Raw genomic sequence first — 22,608 nt, 5'->3', positions numbered from 1 at the left:
TTTTATTTAAGTTATTTGGATCTTCCTATGTGATTTCTCTATTTTTATTGGTTTTAAGTTACAGCATGTTTCACTGGGTCCATTGACCATATATTGATTGATTGATTGATTGAACATCTCTTGTTTATCTTATATACTTATATCAAACTTCTTTTAAAGTATCTAAATCAGTACCATGAGGTATGTACTTTAGGAAACTGTTTTTAGGAGTTAAAACTGAAAGTGAAAACATTCTAGAACATCTCCATGGTGGCTGAGTGTGCTGAATCCTGACTGTGTGTGCCACAGAGATGGTATAGAAAATGGAGTGATGGCAGTAACAGAATGGAGTGGCCTGGAATAGGGCATGATTTGATTCCTGAATAAGGACACTCCCCAGTTAAACATGTTGCAGGTTCCCCTTTCTCAATGCTGCTGCTTCTTACATTGGAGCCATTAATTTTGAAGATAGTCACAGGATTTCTTTTTACAATTATAGCACAGTCCTAGGAGAAAGTATGACTTTTGGAAGGACATTGTTGCTGCCATACAGCATAATTATAAGACTTCGGCATTTAAAGGTGAGTCAGCACTGCCAAACAATGTCTTTTTTTTAGAAAGCTAATATTTTTGCATCTATCACAACATAGCTAACCCTTAATGGCAGTCAGACATATGAGCCTTGGATGTTGGCATTTAGAATTAAAAATGTGGCCTTGTTGACTGAAACATAACTTTATTTAGATTTGTTTGTTTGTAATGATGGGCCTATTTCAATTTTGATGTGTTATTAAGGCTGAACATCAGTACAGACTTGCCTAAAAGCTATTCCCATTGAACACGATGGGATTAGCTTCTGAACAGACCTGGAGTACAGAACTGATAAAAGGGGTAAATCTGCTGTTAGACTAGTATATGGAAGACTACTTGGGTGTCAGAGCAGAACGAGGTCTTTGGCAGCAGACAAGCAGAATTCCCAGTTTTCTGTTTGAAGCATATAGGCAGGGCTTTTGCAGAAAGGAAGTAGAGCAGACATTGGGATGCATAATCTACCACCAGTAGGATGTAGAAGTAGCCTACCTGGGATGCAGATTTCCAGTAGAATACTTAAATACAAATTAAATTATTTTTCTTTTTCTAAATTAATAGAAAGAATTCAGAAATGAAATGTGGTTTTTGTAATGTGCATGCTGCATATCATGTACAAGCCTTCACTGGACTAGACATAAGGGAAAACAGCAATAACTTTGTGTCGACATAGATCTGAAAAATTAATTGGGTAAAAAAAAGCTAAATAAAAAGAGACCAAACTCTAAACATGTAGTTCATTGTTTTATTAAATATGATTTTCTAATCAGGTTTAAGAAACACAACTAGGTATTTGAGAACAACAAACGGCCGATTTCCAATCAATACAAGAAAGAACATACATTTTCATTTCTCGAAAATGTTGTGCAGTTAACAACTTTGTGTGCAATTAAATAGTGACATAATTTTTAAAATAATTGATCTCATGTTAGTACAATAAGTAACTGTACAAGCACCATAGTGTAAAACTAACAAACATAAACAATATTTTTCTATTTATGTAGCCGATGCATATCATTTTCTGAATGCCATATGTAAAAAGACAACTTTCTGTAGCAGGTAACATTATAACGTATTTTATAAGGCTGAGTTAAAAGGTCAGCCAGCCAAGACTGCTTATGGAAGAGTAAGAATTGTTTCAGTTTAGTATCAAACATAGATACAGTGAACATGACCAAGCAAGATTTGCTACTGAAGGTAGCCTTCTGTGTATGCTACTGATGTGGCTGCAGCTGCACAACTGGATGGACATGTCCATCCAAATTGCAGTGATCATCTGGGTCTTATTTGAACTGACTGGATATGTCCTGTGCTGCAGATACAGCTGCCATTACCCTCTAGCACCATTAGCTGTTGCACTGAATATTCGTGCATGATTAGGCCTGCTGGGATCGGGCCAATGTGCTGGTACATTAAATGGCTGATGACCTGATTTTTAGAGTATGCTGTGTTTGCGAGCAAGTGCTTCAGTTCCAATTTACAGACCCCCAAGACTATACAGTCCCAAAGAATGGCTGTTATACTGGTGTTATGGACAGTGAATTCACTGCAAATGCTTAGAAATTTAATGCCAATTTGGTATGGGAAGTATGATACACAAAATTTACAATGTAAAATGCAGCTTTCCCAGTCTCTTCTCAGTTATGTTTTTAAAAAAGGCATCCCTCAAACCTAAATGTTTACTAATACTCAAGACATTGTATTACAAGAAAATATTAAAGGGAGAAAGGATTTTTGGAAAGTACTTTAATATATGTATTTTTAGTACTGGAACAACATAAGCTAATTTTATTTTGAATATTCCAGTCAAGGTGGAACACTTTGTATTCATTTTATCATATAAATCTCCATATGTTTTTGCTAACTAACTGATGTGGAAAAAAAGGATCAATTTATATTGAATTATTATAATAATTTCACATTGGATTAGTAAATAATCATTGTAGTTGTAATGTGAAAGTCCTTCTATGTAGACTTGCCATCACACTCTTGCATTAAAATGGTTCCAGATAAATTAGCCCTTTGATTTCAGAAGGAAAAAATGTTATTGTTATTGTGTGTTGCTGTTATGAGTTTTTGCATCTTTTTACTGTGGAAATAATATCTGTAACCAAATAAATACCCTGTGTTAAACTACAATCCTCAAGCCACGTAACCTGCAGTAGACACCAGTGTTATTAATCACATAATTCAAAAATAGGATGGCAGGATTAAACTTATACTAGTGCTTCCTTTCTACATATCATGAATGAGAAGGTTTATGCAGGATATAATTATACCCTTTTCTAAGACCTAATCTTGGCAATTATAATTAATATTTCTGTATTTGGACAGATAAAATACATATCTGGGTATTGCAATAACATGTGGCATAATGTGTGAATAATTACATTACCCTTTAAAATGGCTTTTAAAAATAGCACCTAAGATATGCATCATGCAACATTTGTCTTAGAAATTTAATTCTGTGTTCAGTTGCTAGTAGACACCTAGCAGTATGAAATACATAATAAGATACTCCTTTAAAACCTTGTTTTTAATGAGCTACTATATTTGTGCAAATAAGAAACCTGAGAAAGAGGAATGGACATACTCTGAAGAAAAGAGGCCATTTGATTCATTGTTGGGTAGCTGCAGCCAGACTTGATCATTTTCCATTAGATCAACAACAGCACTACCAGAAGCTTGATCAAGGTATCCTTTCTTGTATTCATCAAATGTGTACATGATGGGTGAACCATTTTTGTACAGGCCAACCCAAACATGTGTCCCTTTCACATGAACATGGTAAGCAAAGTAGTAAAGTCCTGGTATCCTGCAAGTGAAGATGCCTGACCTGGGATCATAGTGCTGTTGCCTGTTGTACAGAACCTTATCAAATCTAATGGGGGCAGCTGATGGAGGGTAAGCTTTTGAAAGAATGACAGTGAAAGCTGAGACAGGCATACCAGTTAAGCCTTGAATTGCACCTCCAGCTTTCATAACAGGGACACCTGCCAAGGCCTGACCTTGTGGGATAGCTGGACCAGGGGGACCTGGGGGACCCGGAGGGCCAGGCAATCCAGGCTCCCCACTGTGGCCCTTGGGACCTGGAAGTCCGGGGGGTCCCATAGGCCCATCTAAGCCCTTTGTAGCGATGCCAGCTGGACCTGGTAATCCTGGTGCACCAGTTTCCCCTTTACTGCCAGGGAGTCCTGGAATACCTGGAGGACCAACTGGTCCTCTTGTACCTGGTATTCCAGGTGACCCTCTTGGCCCGGGCTCACCATCAATTCCTTCTGCTCCTTTAGGTCCTGAGGCACCCATTGGTCCAGGAAGGCCAGGAGGTCCAGTATGACCAGTATCTCCTTTAGGACCTGGCAAACCTGGCTGCCCTTTGGGGCCAGGAAGTCCTGGTTCCCCTGAAAACCCTGGTTTTCCATCTGATCCTGGTAGACCCCGCTCTCCTTTAATGCCAGGGAACCCTGCTGGGCCTGCAGGACCTCTTTCACCCTTTAGGCCAGGCATACCACTTTCTCCAGCTATACCCCGGAGCCCTTGAGGACCCATAGTTCCTGGGGGTCCAGCTGGTCCTGGTTCCCCAGAGGCTCCAGTGGGGCCTTGTTCTCCCTTGGCTCCTGGGATGCCAGGAAGACCTTCAGGGCCTCTGTTTCCTTTCATCCCAGGCAACCCTGGTTTTCCAAACCCTGGGAGACCAGGGGGACCAGTCAAGCCAGCAGGCCCTGGGAGACCTTTTGCCCCAGGAATGCCTGGTAAACCTGGTGATCCACTGGGCCCAGGTTTTCCTATTCCTGGTTCTCCGCGTTCCCCAGGAGGTCCTTGGGGGCCTGAGGTGCCAACTGGTCCTGGAGTGCCTGGTAAACCACGGTCCCCTTTGTTACCTGGTTGACCTGGAAATCCCCTTTCCCCAGGCTTCCCTATTCCTGCAAGTCCTGGTGACCCTGCAGGCCCCTGTGGCCCTGGCAAACCTCTCTCCCCTGGACGACCTGGAGCCCCATACCCAGTTTCTCCCTTCTGTCCATTTATACCAGAAACACCTGGCTCACCTTTTTCTCCAGGGTCACCCCTCAGACCCTGTGGCCCTGGAAGTCCTTGTTTGCCAGCAACAGAAATCCCAGCGGGACCAGGAATCCCGGGGGCCCCTGGGGGACCTCTTGGGCCAGGAAGACCAGCAGCCCCCATGTCTCCCTTTTCTCCTGACAGTCCTCTGTCCCCAGGGTTTCCTTGTAAACCTGGCAGCCCTGGCTTTCCAAGAGCTGAACGTCCTGGTGGTCCTGGGGGACCCTGTGGCCCTGGAGGCCCTTGGCTTCCATATCCTGGTTTCCCTGGAGATCCTGTAGGGCCTGGGAGTCCTCTTGGGCCAGGAGGGCCAGCTGGGCCAGGTGGCCCTTGTTCTCCTCTTGTCTGTATAACTAAAACCAAATTAAAATAATTAGTAGGGTGCAGCAGTTGAAATCTGTACACTGAGATAGACATTAGTTTCTTATAATACAGTGGGAGGTGTTGTATTGTACATCTGTTTGGAATGAGTAAATACTATTTCACCTTAGTCCCCCCACATAAACATTTTTTTTACAAATGCTTTTATAGTTCCAATATTCCGACTTTGAAAAACAAAAGTAAATTAAGTTCAGTAGGTGATGAGAAAGCTAAATCATGCAAACAAAACTGGGAGCATCCCATTTACTTCAGTGTGCTTGCAGTTAAATGCTTCTCAATGTTTGTTTTGGCAGTCACTGATAGCCCTAGGGTTGCCACCTAGTCATGATTTTTATTCATATTTTGAAATCTTTGTCCACAGTGTAGGGAACATGTATTATCACTAGACACTGTCCATATTATATCATAAGAAACAAAATCTTACAGGATGACAGTAAATTTCATGCAAATAGATTACAATTAATACTACATCTCCTATTGATAAAGAGTACAGCCTGCATTATTATCAGCCTCCTGTTTCTTGAGTCTCCCTTTCAGTCTTGGGACAGAGAAACTGGAGGACTAATTTATACAGAAGGGAATGGATATTGAGGAGATTATCAGATGGGTGATGAAATGTCCTTTCCCCATCCTTTCCCCATTCTCATAGCACAACATCGAGAAGATTTTCATATGACATCACTCTTATCCAGACATTATATCATTCAAAAAGCATGATTGACCACAATCGGGTGAAAGACTTTCAAACTACGTCGCACAGATCCCGTCATTGAAGTGACATTGCCCGCATTAATGAGAATTTGTGTTAATGCAATGCCGCTTTGGTAACGGGACAATAGTGTTGCTCACAGGCTCACAGTCAAAGACGGGATAAGGATGGGGGAGCGATCCCATCCTTATACCATTCCTGTGTGATAATCTCCTGAGTCTGTTTTGCCTGTGAGTCCTTTTTCATTCTGCTGGCACAAAGAAAGAAGGTGCACACTACAAGTCTCTTGAAGCTCTATTTCCCATCCTCTACAGTATGCAACATTAAAGACCCACCATTCTAGCCTGTTCAGAACAAATTAGTTAGGTAATATGCATGTTTCTTCAGAAGTAAGTCAGCCTGGGTTCAATAGAGCTTACTGCCAAAAATGTCTGTTTAAGACAACATCTTTATCTGGAAAGAAGCACTACTGAGATTTGTCATTTCAAAACATGATTATTTTAACTTTAATTTCATTCATATGTTTTAATTTAATATCTACCAAAGCAATTATTTTGTTATTGAGAAGAAAAGCAAAAGAAAGAATCTGAGTTCAGCTGACTTTAGCATGGCTACACAGCCATGGTTGCAATAATTTATATCAATCACCTACAGATAGATGGTTGTATGATGTTTTATAAACCAGCAGATGGAGCCATTCAACCATATGTCAACCACAAGGAAAGAGGATACTGAAACTTTAAGAGCTTTAAATGAACAATTGAACATGTACATGCTATTTATCGTTAAAAATGTACCTATGACAGAAGTAAAAATAATGCTTAATGTTTCATGTGACACAGATTGCATAACATAAACCACAGCTTTTGAGCCCAATTACACATTTTATCATCACAGGAAACTGAATATCTTCCTAATTTTTTAGTTAGCTAGTGAAGGTATCTTGTCTGTTGGAATGCTATGGAAAAAGGATGTTCCAGGCAACTTTCTTGCCAGGGCCTTAAGAACTGTGTTTAACAAATCTAATCCTGCATGGTTTTTATTTATTGTTAGGAACCTTTGCCCATAATGTTTGAAATGTATTGTCACAGGAGTTAGTCCATATTATATCATAAGAAACAAATAAATTACAATTTCACCAAAATTGGTTTGGGAAATTTTTAAGAATTTTGCTTTATTTATAAATAAGAACACAGCCTCCCAATTTTGTACATGCATCACAAATTAGCAGAGCCAGGGTCATACATATAAAAAGCTTCCCAAGGTTTTGATCATTAAGGCTTAAGGAATAACAATCAAATCATTGCCCTTCTTTATCCTATATTCCAAATGAAGTGAGGTTCTTTTCATAGCACAGTTTGAGACTGTTTCTCTGTTGTGGTCCTGTGTCTGAATTTGCCTCATGAAAACTCAATTTGTATGTACCTAGCTCCTCCGCAGAAGTATAAGTTCAGTAAGTTCAGTTTTTGAGTCCAGAAGATAATTAGGAGTTTAACAAGGGAACAGTCTTGTTTCCTTCAGAATGTAACCTAGATATTGACCTTTAATGAACCCCAGACTGGAATTGGTTTAAATACCTTTCAATATCTCACTTGGTCTGGACATAAATCAAAGGCAATGATGGCAAATAAAAGCAGCAACAAATCTCACTGTTAAAAAACACACTGAATCCCCAGAATATGTTTAATAATGTGTGTGTCTATGGGGTAAAGACCTCACTCAAAATTTATCCCCTAGCAACAACCAGGTTTACTCCCTTTTAAACATGTATTATATTAAGAGAAAAAAATGTGCCTTTTTAATCATAGTAATAATTAGTGTTTCTGTAGTATATTCCAAATGTTTAAAACATCTGAGACATCTCAGAAATCCTTGCAACACTGTTATTATTATTATTACAATTATATTACAGTTACAAGACTGACATCAGGTTGCCTAGTGAGTTCATGACTGAAGTCTCATTGAACTCAGTGGAATTTAGTTCTGAGTACATAGGATTGTACTGTTAGCTACTAATCTGCACCAGTCAGTTGATGATCCTATGTATTCCTAATGCTCAAAAGTTGGCTGTGATTCTTCATTTAAGCCTTCATGCTACCAAAGAGGTGCTTACTTATCTTAATTTTTATGGAACCTTGCAAAACAAACAAAGCATCCATTTGACCATTCCTATTAGTTCGGATTAATCATTCTGAGCAGACAGTGCATACATATTGTGGAAAAAGTTACAAGATTTACTGATTTTTAAAATCACTAATAGACATTGATTTGATTATTATTGAAAGAGAAATGATAGGAAAGCAAATTGGGCTTTTTGTACTACCACTCTCAGAATTCACAATAGCAGATACATTTCTATACTGCTTCATACTGAACTAAGCAGTCTCTAAGTGGTTTACAACATGTAAACTAATTGCCCCCAACAAGCTGGGTACTCCTTTTAGCAACCTATGGAAGGATGCAAGGCTGAGTGAACCCTGGACCCATTTGCTGGAATCAAACTCACAATCTTGTGGCTGTGAGTAAGTGGTTGCTGTACTGCCATTTCACCACCAGGGCTTACAAGCCAAACTGTCACTTGTCTGTATTTGAAGCAGTACAGTATTACTTTTCCTCAGCTCATGTTGGGTTAAGAAACCTTTTTTGTTTTGGAGAGTGGGAAGCAAGGAAGCCTGCAAACAGTTCTCTCTTCAGCAAAGTGTTAATTGCTGGAGCACATAGGAAGCACCATTAAGTTAAAAATGCAGGAAGTTCTGTTTAGCTACTTCATGATCAAGCTGGTCAGGATCAGAATCTAAACACATCAGAAAATCCAGATTGTCTGTGCCTGATCCATGTTTCTGACATGTTTTTCTCCCAGATATCGCTTCAGTTAGTATATTTAAAAATTAAACAAATGAAATTTGTTCACTGGAATGTACACATGATTTAAATTGTCTGGACAAAAAGCCTGGCTACACAACTTACTCAGTGTAATGAAAAAAGTAGGTATGATGGTCAAAAAATTCTGAAGGCCACCTGTTTCTGGACATTTGACACTTTTAAAAAGCTTAGAGACTTCCAGCCAGCCTGAGAGCAAAGAATTTAATGCTAGCTGAATGACTTTTGGCTCTTATTATTTTGCTGAGTTTATTTCCCCCATCAATTGAAAAAGTAGGGTTATGCTAATTTTTTGCTTGTGTGTTGTTGTTTATAGAGCACTTCCAGAATTCTCAACAGTCAAAGCCTATTTTTTGTCTGTGTAGGATGAATGTCATTTAGCACTTGTGAAAAGGTGAAAACATATACATTAAGCCATGTATAGACCTGTCCATCAGTACATAAAGAGTACTTCAGCTAGGTTCAGCTTCTACCTTATTCTCACTGCCATAGAGGTGGGGAACATGTGGCACCTCAACATTAGGAGGAACTTCCTGACAATAAGAGCTGTTTGACAGTGGAACACACTCCCTTGGAGAGTGGTGGAATCTCCCTCCTTGGAGGTCTTTAAACAGAGACTGCATGGCCATTTGTCAGGGATGCTTTGATTGTGATATCCTGCATGGCAGGGGGTCGGACTGGATGGCCCTTGGGGTCTTTTCCAATTATGATTCTATGTTGTTGGACTTTCAATATCCCTATTGAGCATAACCAGAGGAAGTATGAGAATTTCAGCCTAACTACTTCTGAAAAGTGGTTAGGCTGCAACTCTCAATGTCCCATCCATGTTTTACAAAGTCAAAGACACCAGTGACCCATGACAAATTTACATGTAACTTATTTATCTTGAATAAAGGGATTATGGGAGCAAAATCAGATTTGTTTTAGCTGATAAATAATGTTAATTATTTTTGAAGAAGAAGACTCTTAAATGACATAAACCCATGAAACTAAAATTTGTTGGAATTTCAGAAAGGGGGACAATCCGATTAGGAGCCTGGGATAAGAATTTGCTGAATGTCAGTTGTAGAGTTCAAATAGCAAAATGCTCAGTTGTTAGTTTTATATGGGCACATCCTTTAAACATGAATTGAATTAAACAGCAAATGGCAAATTTTTTATAAGAACAATAAATAAATCATAATGACTGTAAATCCTTCTAATGGAATATGTTTTTGGGTAAGGGACACTTTATGCCTTTCAGCTGGATTCTTATATTATCTCAGCAGAATGGGGCTACAGGAGTGCTAAATCTCCTGTGCCATGAAATCATAGAGCTGGAGGCAGGTAATCTACATAGGTAATCTAATCTAACCCCCTGCCTGCTGGAGGAAATCAAGAACCCCAGAAGATGTTTCTTAAATATTCAAGTGAAACTATATCTTAACAACCTGCTACCTGTGTTAGCTGAGGAGCAAAGCTTTTCCTTCTCTGTCATTACAGTGAAAAACACAGAACCCTATTGCTCCTCCAACCTTGCCAGATCCACATCTTCCCCAAGGAACTGGGTCATAAAGGAGTGATAAAATACTGCTACTTTTTCTGGCCTGGTTCAAAACCAAAGCAACAGCCCAGATCAGGGCCGGGTGCATGCAGTTGCCACGGCCCCAATGCAAAAGGCACCATTGTGGCTGCCTACTGAGTTATTTGGCCTGTCTGTTTCTGGCCTTTGTCTTCATATTAGGTTCCTATAATCCTATTTTTTACTTTGAATTAGATGGTGCAGCAGATTGAACCCATTGTGATTTTTTAGCTAAATAAATACAACTCTTTTAAGAGTACCTACATCTATTTGTCACCATCCAGAGTGTATTTACCACCCAACTGACACCAAAGCAACCAGCTGCAGTTATATATCACAGTATCACTGACATTTAATACTATATAAACTTCTAATTATAAATATAGTCCCCAGAAAAGTAACTTAACTGTTGTAAAATATAGTGGGCCCTTGGTATCTGCTAGGGTTTGGTTCCAGAAGCCCCCATTAATACCAAAATCCATGGATGTTCAAGTCCCATTATATAGAGTGGCCTAGTAAAATGGTATCCCTTATAAAAATGGCAAAATCAAAGTTTATTTTTGGGAAATTATATATAATTTCCAACTGTGGATGGAACACAGTTGGATATGGAGTGGTGACTGTACAGCTAATAGACGATTAAGATCTCATTTGAGATTTCCTTGATTGTGGTTGCATGTTCTGGTTGTCAGGGGTATTCATCCATCGCTATTGTGCATCTATGGTCACTGATGAATGTAAAGGTAATCTATGCACAGGAATAGGGGAATGGTACTACTTCTTTAGGATGACCAAAATGCAGGTGGGAAGCTTTTTGAATGTTTTCAAAATGAATCTCTTTTCCAGTGGAATGCCATCATAAATAGAAAGTTTTCCCTGGGATTTATTTTCTCTGTCCTAGGCTGGAACCTTTTAAACAGAGAGAATTCTAGCATGCATCCCCCATGTATTTTCTGAAGTAGTACAATCCAAGCATGACTCTTATGTGCTTCTTCCAGAATTTAAAGCAGATCTTAGTTGTGTTAAAAACCAGATTCACTTGCTGTTTCCCTGCTTTCATAGGCAATTATTATAACATTGGTTACTATCATTTTAAAAAATATACGTATTTAAACCATGGACAAAATCTAATCTTTGGTACCTCCAAATAATAGTTAAAAGGTAGTAAGTATTTGGCTTAATGCTGTAAAATAATGAACATATACACCACTGAACTATACATTCTCCATTGTTTTAAAAAGGAAATATAACTTACCATGGCTTTTCATGTTGAAAGGTAGGAAAGCTGGCCCTTTCATTGGCACGCTAGATTGTTTCTGAAATCGTTCAGGATAAAAGCCTTCGCCACCCCGGACAATGTTCATGGAAAGCAGCATCAGCAGGAAGGATATTTGTGACTTCATATTCAGAAACCCACACTGTGTTGAAGAGGAAAAAGTATTTACTTGTGTACTACAAAGCTGAGTTCATGTGTTTTTCAGTACAGTACCTCCAAAAATAGCAATATTATCCATAGTCTTCTGCTTCAGTACTTTTCCATTTTAATAACTATAATGAAAAACGTGTTTTTAAATGTTGAGTCTTTTAGAAAAATAAAGACAGAAATCATTGCAGACATTGCAGATATCAGAAATCTAGGCACATTTTCTGGCATGGACATCCTTTCTCTGTGTGGCAGTGCTCTACAAAAATGTTTAGAAATAAAAGGTGGGATCATAAAGCTACCTAGGTGCCTCACTTTTTTATGCCTGTATAATCCTATCAAAGTTTCTGAGTCCTCCTGATTCAAAAGCAGTAGTCTTTAGAAACCTATTCATATTCAACAAGCCTTCTGCAGTTACTGTAACCAGACTACCCTCAAGTGCCTTTAATGAGCACCTGAAAACCTCTGTCCCACTTAAATGCATTTGGAAGCCAAGACAGATGGAAATGCAGCATACCGGTATGTTGTAGGATTTCAAGTGTCCAGCAGAGCTGACTTCAGTCCTGGCTCAAATGTCCTTCTGCCACAGGTGTGTAGAGCAGAAGAAGCTGTTATTCCAAGTGTCATCCTGAGTTATTTATACAGTTTGTGCCTTCTTACATGAGGTTGCCCTGGGTTGTAGTACCGCCCCCAAACCAAGAAAATGCTAAATATGGTGGAAACCTTTCTTGGCAAGACATTTTGTGTCAGGTGGGACTTTTATTATTTTAGACGCCCTTCTCCAAATATGCTGTCATTGTACTAGAATTGAGACAGGTTAATTTGTCATCAGAAATAACTTGAAAATAGACACATGTAAGATGCATTTTGACTGAAAGAAAAAGTAAGCCACATTAGAACTGGATTTCTTTATTTTCTTTTGATAGGCAATCCTATTACGTAAGGCTGATAAGCCTTCATTAGTGTGCAAGGAGTGCAGAATGTCTTTACCAGCCTTCTGAAAAGCTGAACTAAACTGGCTTTGCATTCATTCACACAGTAGATGTAATGCAGCTTAACATCACTTTAAGTGCCATGGCTCCATTCTACAGAATCTGGTTAACTTTTGGCCTCATGCAAATACTTTTTTATTCCTTCAGGCCTCTACGAATAATTGTATTTAGCTTAACTACCTGTGCTCTCTTTACCTTCCTACTTATCTACTTCTATATAGATTCTGTAGGTGGATAAACTGCTACTAATTAGCTTACTTGCTAATTAGCTTACTTGCTGTTCACCGCTATGATCTTTGGAATAGCGGTATATAAATAAAACAAATTATTATTAATTAAATTACTATGCATTACAGTTACAAAACCCCATTGAATTAAGGGCCTCTTCATAAATATCAGTACAACCAAAGACAAGGTTTGGGGTGCAACTGGCATTCTGATTTATTTTAAAAGTCTATCCCACATATCACTAAAATACATCTTCAAAGCAGCTTACAATAATAAGAAATAGAATATGAATCAATCTAAAACTAGATCAATCACACAGTTAATATCAACAATAGTGAATACAAAAACAGCAGCAATTTCCTGTTAGCTATATCAGTTGCACCAACACTAAGGAAAATATTAATGATAAACACTAGTAGTTAACTACTGATAGTTCATGATAGACTGTGATAGATAGCCCTGCCCTTTTGAAACACCTAACAGCTGTCTATCAGATATCATACTTGTACATGAGAATATAATGTGCATAGAAACCAATGTAAGTAGCCTAAATTATGTGATGTCTAATGACATAATGGAGATCTCATGTTGAGATCACAGTCTGGATCTATGCAAATATTGCATCTCATGCAAGGATAACAGTACCGAATTAGGGTATCATGTGTCAGCTGCCGTACAAATATTAGAATGCCTGCTAAATAGTTCATGCATTTGTCTCTATAGTGTTACAGTCCAGAACAATCTGAATACTTTCAGGGGACCTAAATCTTTAGTACTGAATGGACCAATTAGTTCACAATCAGACAACCAAAGTATATGAAGTTCCTTGTACAGAGAAAGAATTATCAACAGCTACTTCATGTTAAATAGATTTGTGTGTATATTAAAAGAAGGAATGTTATAATCATAATTCATTGAAGCCCAGAATTAGGTCAAATGGATACTTTGATATACATGTGGTGTGCTTTGTACGTGGCATACTCCAGTTGTTATTGGTTTGGTGTTATTTTTGGAACTGAAATAAAGGTTAATAAACAAATAATAAAGGAAATTCATACCAGCAAAGGAAAGTAATAATATGAAAAAGGGAGCAATGCTTCCAAAAAGTGTAACTCCATAACTGAAGTTGTTGATAAGAAATGGCAACTTCATGTGGTAAGGTGCTTAGCTTTATCCTACATTCATGATGGAGGTTTTATTTTTTATGTTTTTTTAAAAAGCAAAATATTTGTGAAACTAAAAACTGACAAGAGTAGACACAGGAAGTCAAAGAGACCAAAGGTCATTGAAACATTTCCCACCAAAATTATTTGTAACTGTGGAGGTGAGGGAGCCAGCATGGCGTAGTGGTTTGAGCATTGGACAACAACTCTGGAGACAAGGCTTTGAATCCTCATCATGGAAATATCTTGGGAAGTCACACTCTCTCAGCCTTAGAGGAAGGCAAAGACAACCCCCATCTGAACAAATCTTGACAAGAAAACTAAGTGATATCTTAGAAATCTGAGAACTTTTGACACCAACTTTTCACCACCATGGCCCTGGAGATAATGGAGTTTTAGTCCACTACATTGAGGACTACTGCACAAGACTCAGGAGAGTCTGCATTTGCACTAATGCTATGTCAGATCTTCACAATTCTCTGTTATCCATTTAAAAACCATAGCACAGATATTTGGAGCTGGGGAAAATGATCAAGAAAATGGGAAGCATTTTCCCTAATTTATGCATTAGACCTATATTAGTGAGAAAGTACATTCACCAAGGTTTTGGGAAGACTGATATAGACTGATAACATCATAGTAAGAATGGCAAAATATATCCTCAAGCATATCACTCATAGCTGCAAAACTAGCCTTTCCATTAGGCAGAATGGGATGACTGCCTCAGGTGGCAAATGCAAGCAAGGTTCCAGGTGAGAAATTTGTTTTCTATGGCTTGACAAATGCCCCCTAGAATGATAACTTGCTGCTTTCAGATGATGTAGAGAATGTTGCCCTGGGCCACCATCAGTTCTGAAGCCAGAATCAACCTTTAGTCTACTTTGCTTCTTGTCAGTCAAGTTGATAGAATACCATCTTATTCTTTGCCTCAGGCAGCAGATGTCTTAGACCAGCCCTGTACAGCCTAATTATTGCAATCCACTTCACAAAAGCTGTAGGGTTTGTCACTAAGGGGCTTGACAGATGGGGAGAAGGGGGGCAGCGAGACACCACCCTTTTCTGTCCCGGACAGAGGCCACAGCAACCAAATGGCACGGCCTCCACAAGGCAAAAAAAGAACCTGCTTCCAGTGGATTCTTTCTGGGGTGTACTTGGGGTGCCATTGGCACCCTTGTGCGCACTGATGATGTATGTGCGGTGCCATTTGGATGCTGCGCTACATGTACATCATCATGGCAGCCCCCACATGGACAGGGGTGAGCCATGATGGTGCCTACGGCACGTGGTAGGGCTTGGGAGCATGTGGATGCTCTGTTCTCCCAAGCCCTAAAATCGGCCCCAGGCCAGCGCAAGGCGCCCGTCTGTACGACGCCTAAATAAAATAGGCAATGAATTGATATATTCTTGGAAATTTTTGGTTTCTTTAGTCTCAGAGGTTTCTTAAAGATTTCTTGTAGAGGAAAAATCAATAGCCCCATTGTGGTCATATATATATATGTGTGTGTGTGTGTGTGTGTGTGTGTGTGTGTGTGTGTGTGTTTGGGTAAGAAAAAAGTACACAAAACTATGTTGTAACTTACAATTATTCCTTACTCTGGAATCAATCTTGGTGTCTGACATAAGATATTTCTATTGTAGGCTTGCATGTGAATTGTGGGAGTATTTGTATGCCTTCCCTGCTATTTGCAGTAATTTCTTGCTTTAAAAATGCACCTGTTTTTCTTATTTGACTATCTGACCAAAATCAAATAATTTAAAATAAATTTGTACCTTCTTGTAGCCAGAGTTAGTAACAGGGGTGTGATTCTACTGTTAGGTCCTCCTTCAATTTATAACTGTGTCAAGGCTAGCCTTAAATTAGGCAGAGCTTTGAGGAGTAAACACTTATAGGTGTATAAGTAAATGTGTGTGTAGGGTGTGTAGAGTGTATTTGGGAAGACTGATACAGCTAACAGGAAATTGCTGCTTCTTTTGTATTAAATATTGCTGATATTAACTGTGTGATTGATCTAGTTTTAAATTTGATTTATATTCTATTTCTTATTATTATAAGCTACTTTGAAGATGTGTTTTAATGTTGTATGGGATAAACTTTTAAAATAAATCAGAATGCCAGCTGCACCCCAAACCTTGTCTTTGGTTGTACTGTAGATTATGACAGCTACTTGAAGGGGCCCTTAATTCAGTGGGGTTTTATAATGTAAAACATAGTAGCAGCTTATCCAGATACAGAATCTATAGAGAGGTAGATAAGTAGGAAGGTTAAGAGAAGATGGGTAATTAAATTAAATATAATTGTTATTAGTGTCTGCCTTCAAGTTGTTTCCAACATAGTGACTCTAAGGAAAACCTATCATGGGGTTTTCTTGGCAAGTTTCATCATGTGGGTTTGCCACTGCCATCATCTAAGGCTGAGAGAGTGTGACCTGCCCAATGTCATCCAGTGGGTTTCCTGGCTGAGCTGGAAATCAAACCCTGGTCTCCAGAGTCATAGTCTCATACTCAAAACCATTATGCCATACTGGCTCTCTAAATATAATTGTAGGCCTTAGGGATTAAAAAGTATCTGCATGAGGCCAAAAGTTAACTGAGACAGTGCATGATAAAGTTTCTTGACTAAACAATTTCAAAGGAGGGGAGCCACAAGTGACAGGCCGTATAAACGATCACAGTTCTATTGTCATGAGAGGTGTGATTAAGGGTTTCAGATTAGTTTGAAAGAGCTGAGAGTAAAAACTAAGACAGAAGAGCTTTTTTGTCCAGTGAAAAAGACTACCTTTCATGCTACATCATTTTAGGTACAAAGGGGGAGATAGAACTGAGATCTTATTTGAAGTTGCAAAGCCAGCCAGCCAGCCAAAGGCATAAGGTAGCCAGGGACAGCTGAATTTCATTCTGGTGCCACATAGAAAGCATTGTGGGTCCTGGAACACTGATTGTATAAGGAGGTAGCATATCCTTTCTTACACAGCATTGGTTATGCTAACATAAATTACCATAAAAGGATTCTGGTCCTTGACTGATAGACTCACTGCTAGGGAGAGTTTCTTTCTCCACCCTTCTCTGAATAACGTACACTGTCAATATACTTTGTGCATGTGTACATATATAAAAGTAAAGTATAAATATTTTTTGTCCACATACACTAGAGTTTGCAAAGTGGTTCTTGGTTAAAATTGCTAGAAAGCTTTTAAAAATATCCATTGCTCCAATTTTAAGGAGCAGAAATTGGCAGGTTACATGGATTTATTGGCATTGTAATATAAAATACTTGTGGATACACATACACAAGTGACAAGTGACACATTTTAAGGTGACACATTTTTGTGTCACCTTAAAAAAGAAAAGAAAAACCTCTGAGCTTACAGGACCATGTAATTTACCATCCATACTATCTACTTAAAATTAGTAACTGTGAAGAAAATTATTGGGCTTCTTATTTCAAAATAAAAATCTTTTTAAATATATATATATATTCTTGCTTCCTTTTTGCAGGAAACTTATATTTAACAAGTAGCTTGTACAGAACCATGTTTTATTTTGTCTCTTCTGAAGAGTCATGAGGCTAACTATACTTTAGTTAAATTGAATGGATTAGGATACTATTGCTATTTAATACTTTGTATCAGTAAAACCCATGGAGTAACATTATTGAGACCCATACTGACATTGTTACAACAGGATAATATAAGCTGGACAGTGAAGAAAACTGACAGGAAGAAAATAAACTCATTTGAAGTGTGGTGCTGCCGGAGAGTTCTGAGGACACCGTAGACTGCAAAAACCACAGATGAATGAGCCCTAGAGCAAACCAGGCCTGATCTCTCACCAGAAACCAAGAAAGACAACTAAACATAGGCTTTTGTACTTTGCACCCACCATGAGGTGACATGATTCACTGGGAAATAATAATAATAATAAAACTTTTATTTATATACCGCTTTTCCTTCCGATCAAATAATGTATGGCAAAGTGGAAAGCAATAGGAAAAGGAGAAGACAACCTTACAGGTGGATTGATTCAATCAAGGAAGTCACATCTGTGAATTTGTAACACCTGAGCAGGGTGGCTGAAGACTAGAACTCTTGGAGGCTTCTCATTTATAGGGTTGCCAAAAAACTGAACCTGAGTTAATGAAAATTAAAATTAAAATAAGTTTTACACCTCCGTAATTTGTTGATGGAAGTAAGGGGAAAAGGGTAAAGGAACTAAGCAGCATGATAGTAAGAAAAGACCATGTATTCTTCAGGGATAGATTTTGCATTCCCTGCCAGTATAGACTTACTCCTGGAATATCACTGTTGTAAATGCATATACACACCCACAAATCAAATAAGAACTTCACTCACTGATATCCCTTCCTCATATGCCCCATACATTATCTTTTTCTGCATGAGGAAAAGGAGAAAATCTCATCTTTCCACACTCAGAATCTCTTCACAAAGCTGACCATACTGGCTGCTGAATGTGAATTTTACTTGAGTGCAGAAAACGCTAAGGGGGCACAGGGCAGGCTGTGTCGTGAACAACGTTTAATGCTGCCTCATTAAACCTAATGGCAGTGGCAGTTGTACCAGACATATTGAGCAATAGGATTTTGACTCATTTTGTAGCAAATCTTGACTCAGTCCGCGCGTGCACGCACACACACACACACACACACACACACACACACACACACACACACTGAAAGAAGGAAATCAACATCATACATATACCAAGAAGCATGGAATGGGCCCATGTCATTTTCTCTATGGAACTGTGAGCACTCAACTGAAAGAATACAAACAGAGTCATTTAGGTCACAAATGAGCTCAACATGAGTAGCTGTGAAATCAGCTGTTTCTATTGAGCTTTGATATTCTCCCTTTTAGAGTTCCTGTGTGTTTGAAAACCGTGTGAGGGACAGAAATGTGGAAGAGTTGATGATGAGAAAACTATACCAATTACTTTTCTGTCCATCTTGCATCTTTCAAAGGTATTGCGAGTCCAGTAATGCTACCAGAACCTCCTAATAACTGTTCAAGTAAATACTATGTCTTGGTTCTTATGTTGGTTAATACTGTACATCCTTTTTCCACAGTTTGGCATTAGTGGGCACCAGCAGACACTGGCAAACAACCCAATAAACTTCAGAGAAGCATGGCTGAATGGAATTACAAATATTCTGGGGTTAAACTGAGTCACAAAGGCGGGTTACAGACCGCCTCTTTGAGGCGGTCTGCACCCGCCCCTTTCCCTTTCCCGCCTGAGATGCCAGAACGGCAGCCGCTGAGGCCCTGATCCGCTGCTTTTCAGGCTGTGAGGAAGCAGCAAAACGCCGCTTCCCCGCAGCCTGAAAAGGGGTGTCCTTGGGGCTTCAAGCCCCAAGGACACCCCGTGGCGGCGGGGAGGGGGGCCCCTTTCTCCATTGCTTCGCTGGGCGCAGCTATCTGAAGGCTGCGCCCAGCGAAGCAAAGTGGCGCCGCGGACCAGGAAGGAGCTCGGAAATGGAGCTCCTTCCTGGTCCGCTGAAAGGGCGCCCTAGGCGCCCTGCCGCGGATTGAGGACGTCACGTCCGCGGCACCCTGTCTAGAAGCCATATGGAAGGGCAACCGCCGTTTAGTGCGTGACGAGCACGCACTAGGGTTAGGGCGGTGCAGAAGCACCGCCCTTTTGTAACCCTAGTGCGTGCTCGTCACGCACTAAAGTGCCGGTTTGTAACCAGCCAAGGTTACCAAAATGAGGCCATTGGTCCCTATGCCTGTCATTGCAGTGCCGGGAAATATTCAGAGCCAATTAATTCTCCTGAGATTCTATAGCCAGTAATTGAACTTTGGTTCTCTTATTACTTCAAAAGCTTGTGTTGTACTAAGCTGTGCACAGGGTTTTTCATACTAGTATATGACAGACAACCACTGATCTGTCATGGACTAAGTAAGGTAAGAAGGTAAGAATATGTGTCATGAGCTAAGTTCCTGGAAAACTATAAAGACTTAATTGTGAGCCACTATTTATTGACTTTTATGACTGCAATTGCAGTAAAGTTTTCTGAACTGAGGGTATGGTTATTAATCGTATTATATTTTACTTTATCTACCAAAAATATTGTTGCTGATAGGATACCCAAAAGTTAAGTTTTGCCTTATAGATGTCTTCTAAACAGATGCTTTTCCACAAATGGCTAATATGGAAACTTCATACTGTGCTTGCATGCCCAGCTAATGTGGCTTTGTTGATAACAAGGAACATTGTGTTGGGTGTGCATGTTAAGGTATATTATTTTCTTCATTTAAATATTTCTAACATTTCCTAGAACTCAGAGTGGGATGGTGTTAATGTTGTTAACTGCCCTTGAGTTGGCCCTGACTCATGGCAACCCTATGGATGAGACATTTCCAAGACCTCCCTGTCCTCCACTGCTCTGCTTAGGTCCTGCAGATACAGGCCTGTGACCTCCCAGATAGCATGTATCTATCTGGCATGTGGTTTTCCTCTCTTTCTACTGCCTTCTACTTTCCCTAGCATTATCATCTTTTCTAGTGACTCATTACTTCTCATGATGTGGCCAAAGTACAACCACTTCAGTGACATCTTGGCGTCCAGAGGGAGTTCAGCATTAATCTGTTCAAGGACCTATTTGTTTGTCTGTGTTTGTCCATCCACAGTATTTTCTCCACCAACACATCTTGAATGAACTGATTTTCTTTCTGTACGCTTTCTTCACTGTCCAGCTCTCACATCCATACATGGTGATGGGGACAGGGTGGGATGCAATCAGTAAGAACAATTCTATTTAAATAATAATAATAATAATAATAATAATAATGATGATGATGTTCCGAGGTGAGGTACAACATTTTAAAATACAAAACATAGTTTAAAAAGAAAACAAATAAAACCAGCAGTTAAAATTCAATACTATAGAACCATTAAAATACACATATAATTCATTCTTTAAAATATAGCAGTTAAAAAAAACCATGCTTTAAAATTGACTGGGTAGGCCTGCCAGAAGAGATGTGTCTTTAATGTTGTTTTAAATGATATCATTTATATCTCTTCAGGCAGGTCATTCCACAATTTGGGGGCAGCAGATAAAAAGACCTTCTGGAAGTAATAGTAACAAACCAGAATTGATCTATAGCCAAAAAGAATCTTTAAAAACCTTGAATAAATAGCCTCATTTTAAGTGTAGTCACAAGAGATTCTATAAGAAACACTGTAGGCAATGACTGGTGCTATGGGAGCAAAGAAATCTAGCTTGTTTTGTTGGTATAAGCTTTATCAGAGGTGGCCATCTTGACTGGCCAATAGGAATGTCTTATAAGGCCATACTCCTAAATATGTCTGCTGCAGTGAGGGCCAGTGAACTGAGAAGGGCTTAGGCCTCGGCCAAAATCTTTAGCATTTTTTACTTTTTTATGTGTCATTCTAATAAAAAAGTTCACATCTTTCATAATGGGAATGCACAGAATCGTAGGATTTCACTGTGAATCGTTCTTTGCCTGAATGCATTCTCCAGTGAAGGGGTGGCTTGTTTATTTTGGCTTTAGATGTGTGATAACTAGAGTGGTCATTTCGGTTGACTCTTGACCAAAGTACCTTATTTAGTGCAAGATATTTTTTAAAAAAATTCTCCAGGCAACTCCCAATAGCATAACTATGTTTCTCTTGTTTACCTGCAGTCAATTGTGATACTGTACTTGTGGTTTTAGCTGAAAGAATGTACACATTATAATCCTACAAAAATTTGATGCTATGACCTGAGTTTACCAAACTCTCTAAATATGCACAGAGTTGCCCTGTATAGGTATATTTATTCAGGTTTCAGTCAACTGGTGGTGGTTAGTTTGGGTTTTTTAAGATGTCAGCTTCTCCTGTGTTGTTTTCTGAAATGAGAAGTACCTAGTGCTAGCTTCAGGTTTTGCAAGATTAAGTTAATGGTTTCCTGTCATGGTTTCCTGTTCATTAGCTTTCTGAGACTAATCCATGAAACTGCTAAGGTGAGAGTACAAGGCAAGGAGAGGATACTGCTTTATCTCTTCACTCTCATCTTCAAAGAGAAGCAAAAGCAAGGCCATGCTGCTTGGGGGGGCATCAGTGAGTTGCTTCCCTCAAGTGGGGCTTGGCAAATGCCTAAGAGTACCAACCTGTGGGGATCATTCTGCTGGAATCTAACAAGAAAAATGCCTTTGTATGAGTTATGGCAGTTCCTGGATGTTAACTGTATTTAAATATGGCAATTTTTAAATTGTATTTCAATTTTATTGTTAAGCTAATATTGTTTTATTCTTTGTGGGCTGCCTTAGATCCCACAGTGGGAGAAAGGTGGCATATACAGTACATCTGCACCAACCACAGGTTTACCATCCTGTGCCAACCACGGACATACTATCCCTTGCCAACCATGGGCTTGTTTGAGCTTCCGCAGATGGCATACACTGGCTTTTTCAATGGACTCATGTGCATGTAACTGTGCGAGCAGGTGTGCCTGCTGAAAGAACAGGACTTAGGGTTCCAGTTTGTTTCTATCCATGGGAATGTGTATCTGGAACAGATCCCCCACGGATAGCAAGGGACAGCTGTAAATGTGATAAGTACAATTATAGTAATACATTTTTGAGAGGTTTCACCTCAGGAGCCTTTGTGCTGTGGGAGGCAAT

At 39.3% G+C, this 22,608-nt stretch overlaps 2 protein-coding genes across 6 annotated transcripts in view; one reads left to right on the top strand and one right to left on the bottom strand.

The window, feature by feature from the left end:
* The window catches only part of NT5DC1 (5'-nucleotidase domain containing 1), a 129,128-nt gene that overhangs the window by 31,808 nt on the left and 74,712 nt on the right, over positions 1 to 22,608 (top strand). For all 5 annotated transcript variants that reach the window (XM_042445334.1, XM_042445330.1, XM_042445333.1 and 2 more), the window contains exon 6: positions 479 to 560. In XM_042445334.1, coding sequence (XP_042301268.1) covers positions 479 to 560 — 82 coding nt within the window. The remainder of the gene's footprint in view (positions 1 to 478; positions 561 to 22,608) is intronic.
* On the bottom strand, positions 2,700 to 11,566 carry COL10A1 (collagen type X alpha 1 chain). Its single transcript, XM_042445350.1, has 2 exons — positions 11,413 to 11,566; positions 2,700 to 4,979 (listed from the first exon to the last, which is right to left on the bottom strand). Exons 1-2 carry the CDS (start codon positions 11,558 to 11,560, stop codon positions 3,115 to 3,117), a joined length of 2,013 nt encoding a protein of 670 aa, XP_042301284.1. The 5' UTR covers positions 11,561 to 11,566; the 3' UTR covers positions 2,700 to 3,114.

This window comes from Sceloporus undulatus, chromosome 1 (assembly GCF_019175285.1).
Source record: "Sceloporus undulatus isolate JIND9_A2432 ecotype Alabama chromosome 1, SceUnd_v1.1, whole genome shotgun sequence".
In the NCBI taxonomy this organism is placed as follows: Eukaryota; Metazoa; Chordata; class Lepidosauria; order Squamata; family Phrynosomatidae; genus Sceloporus; species Sceloporus undulatus.
This window is presented reverse-complemented; position numbering and strand designations above follow the sequence as displayed.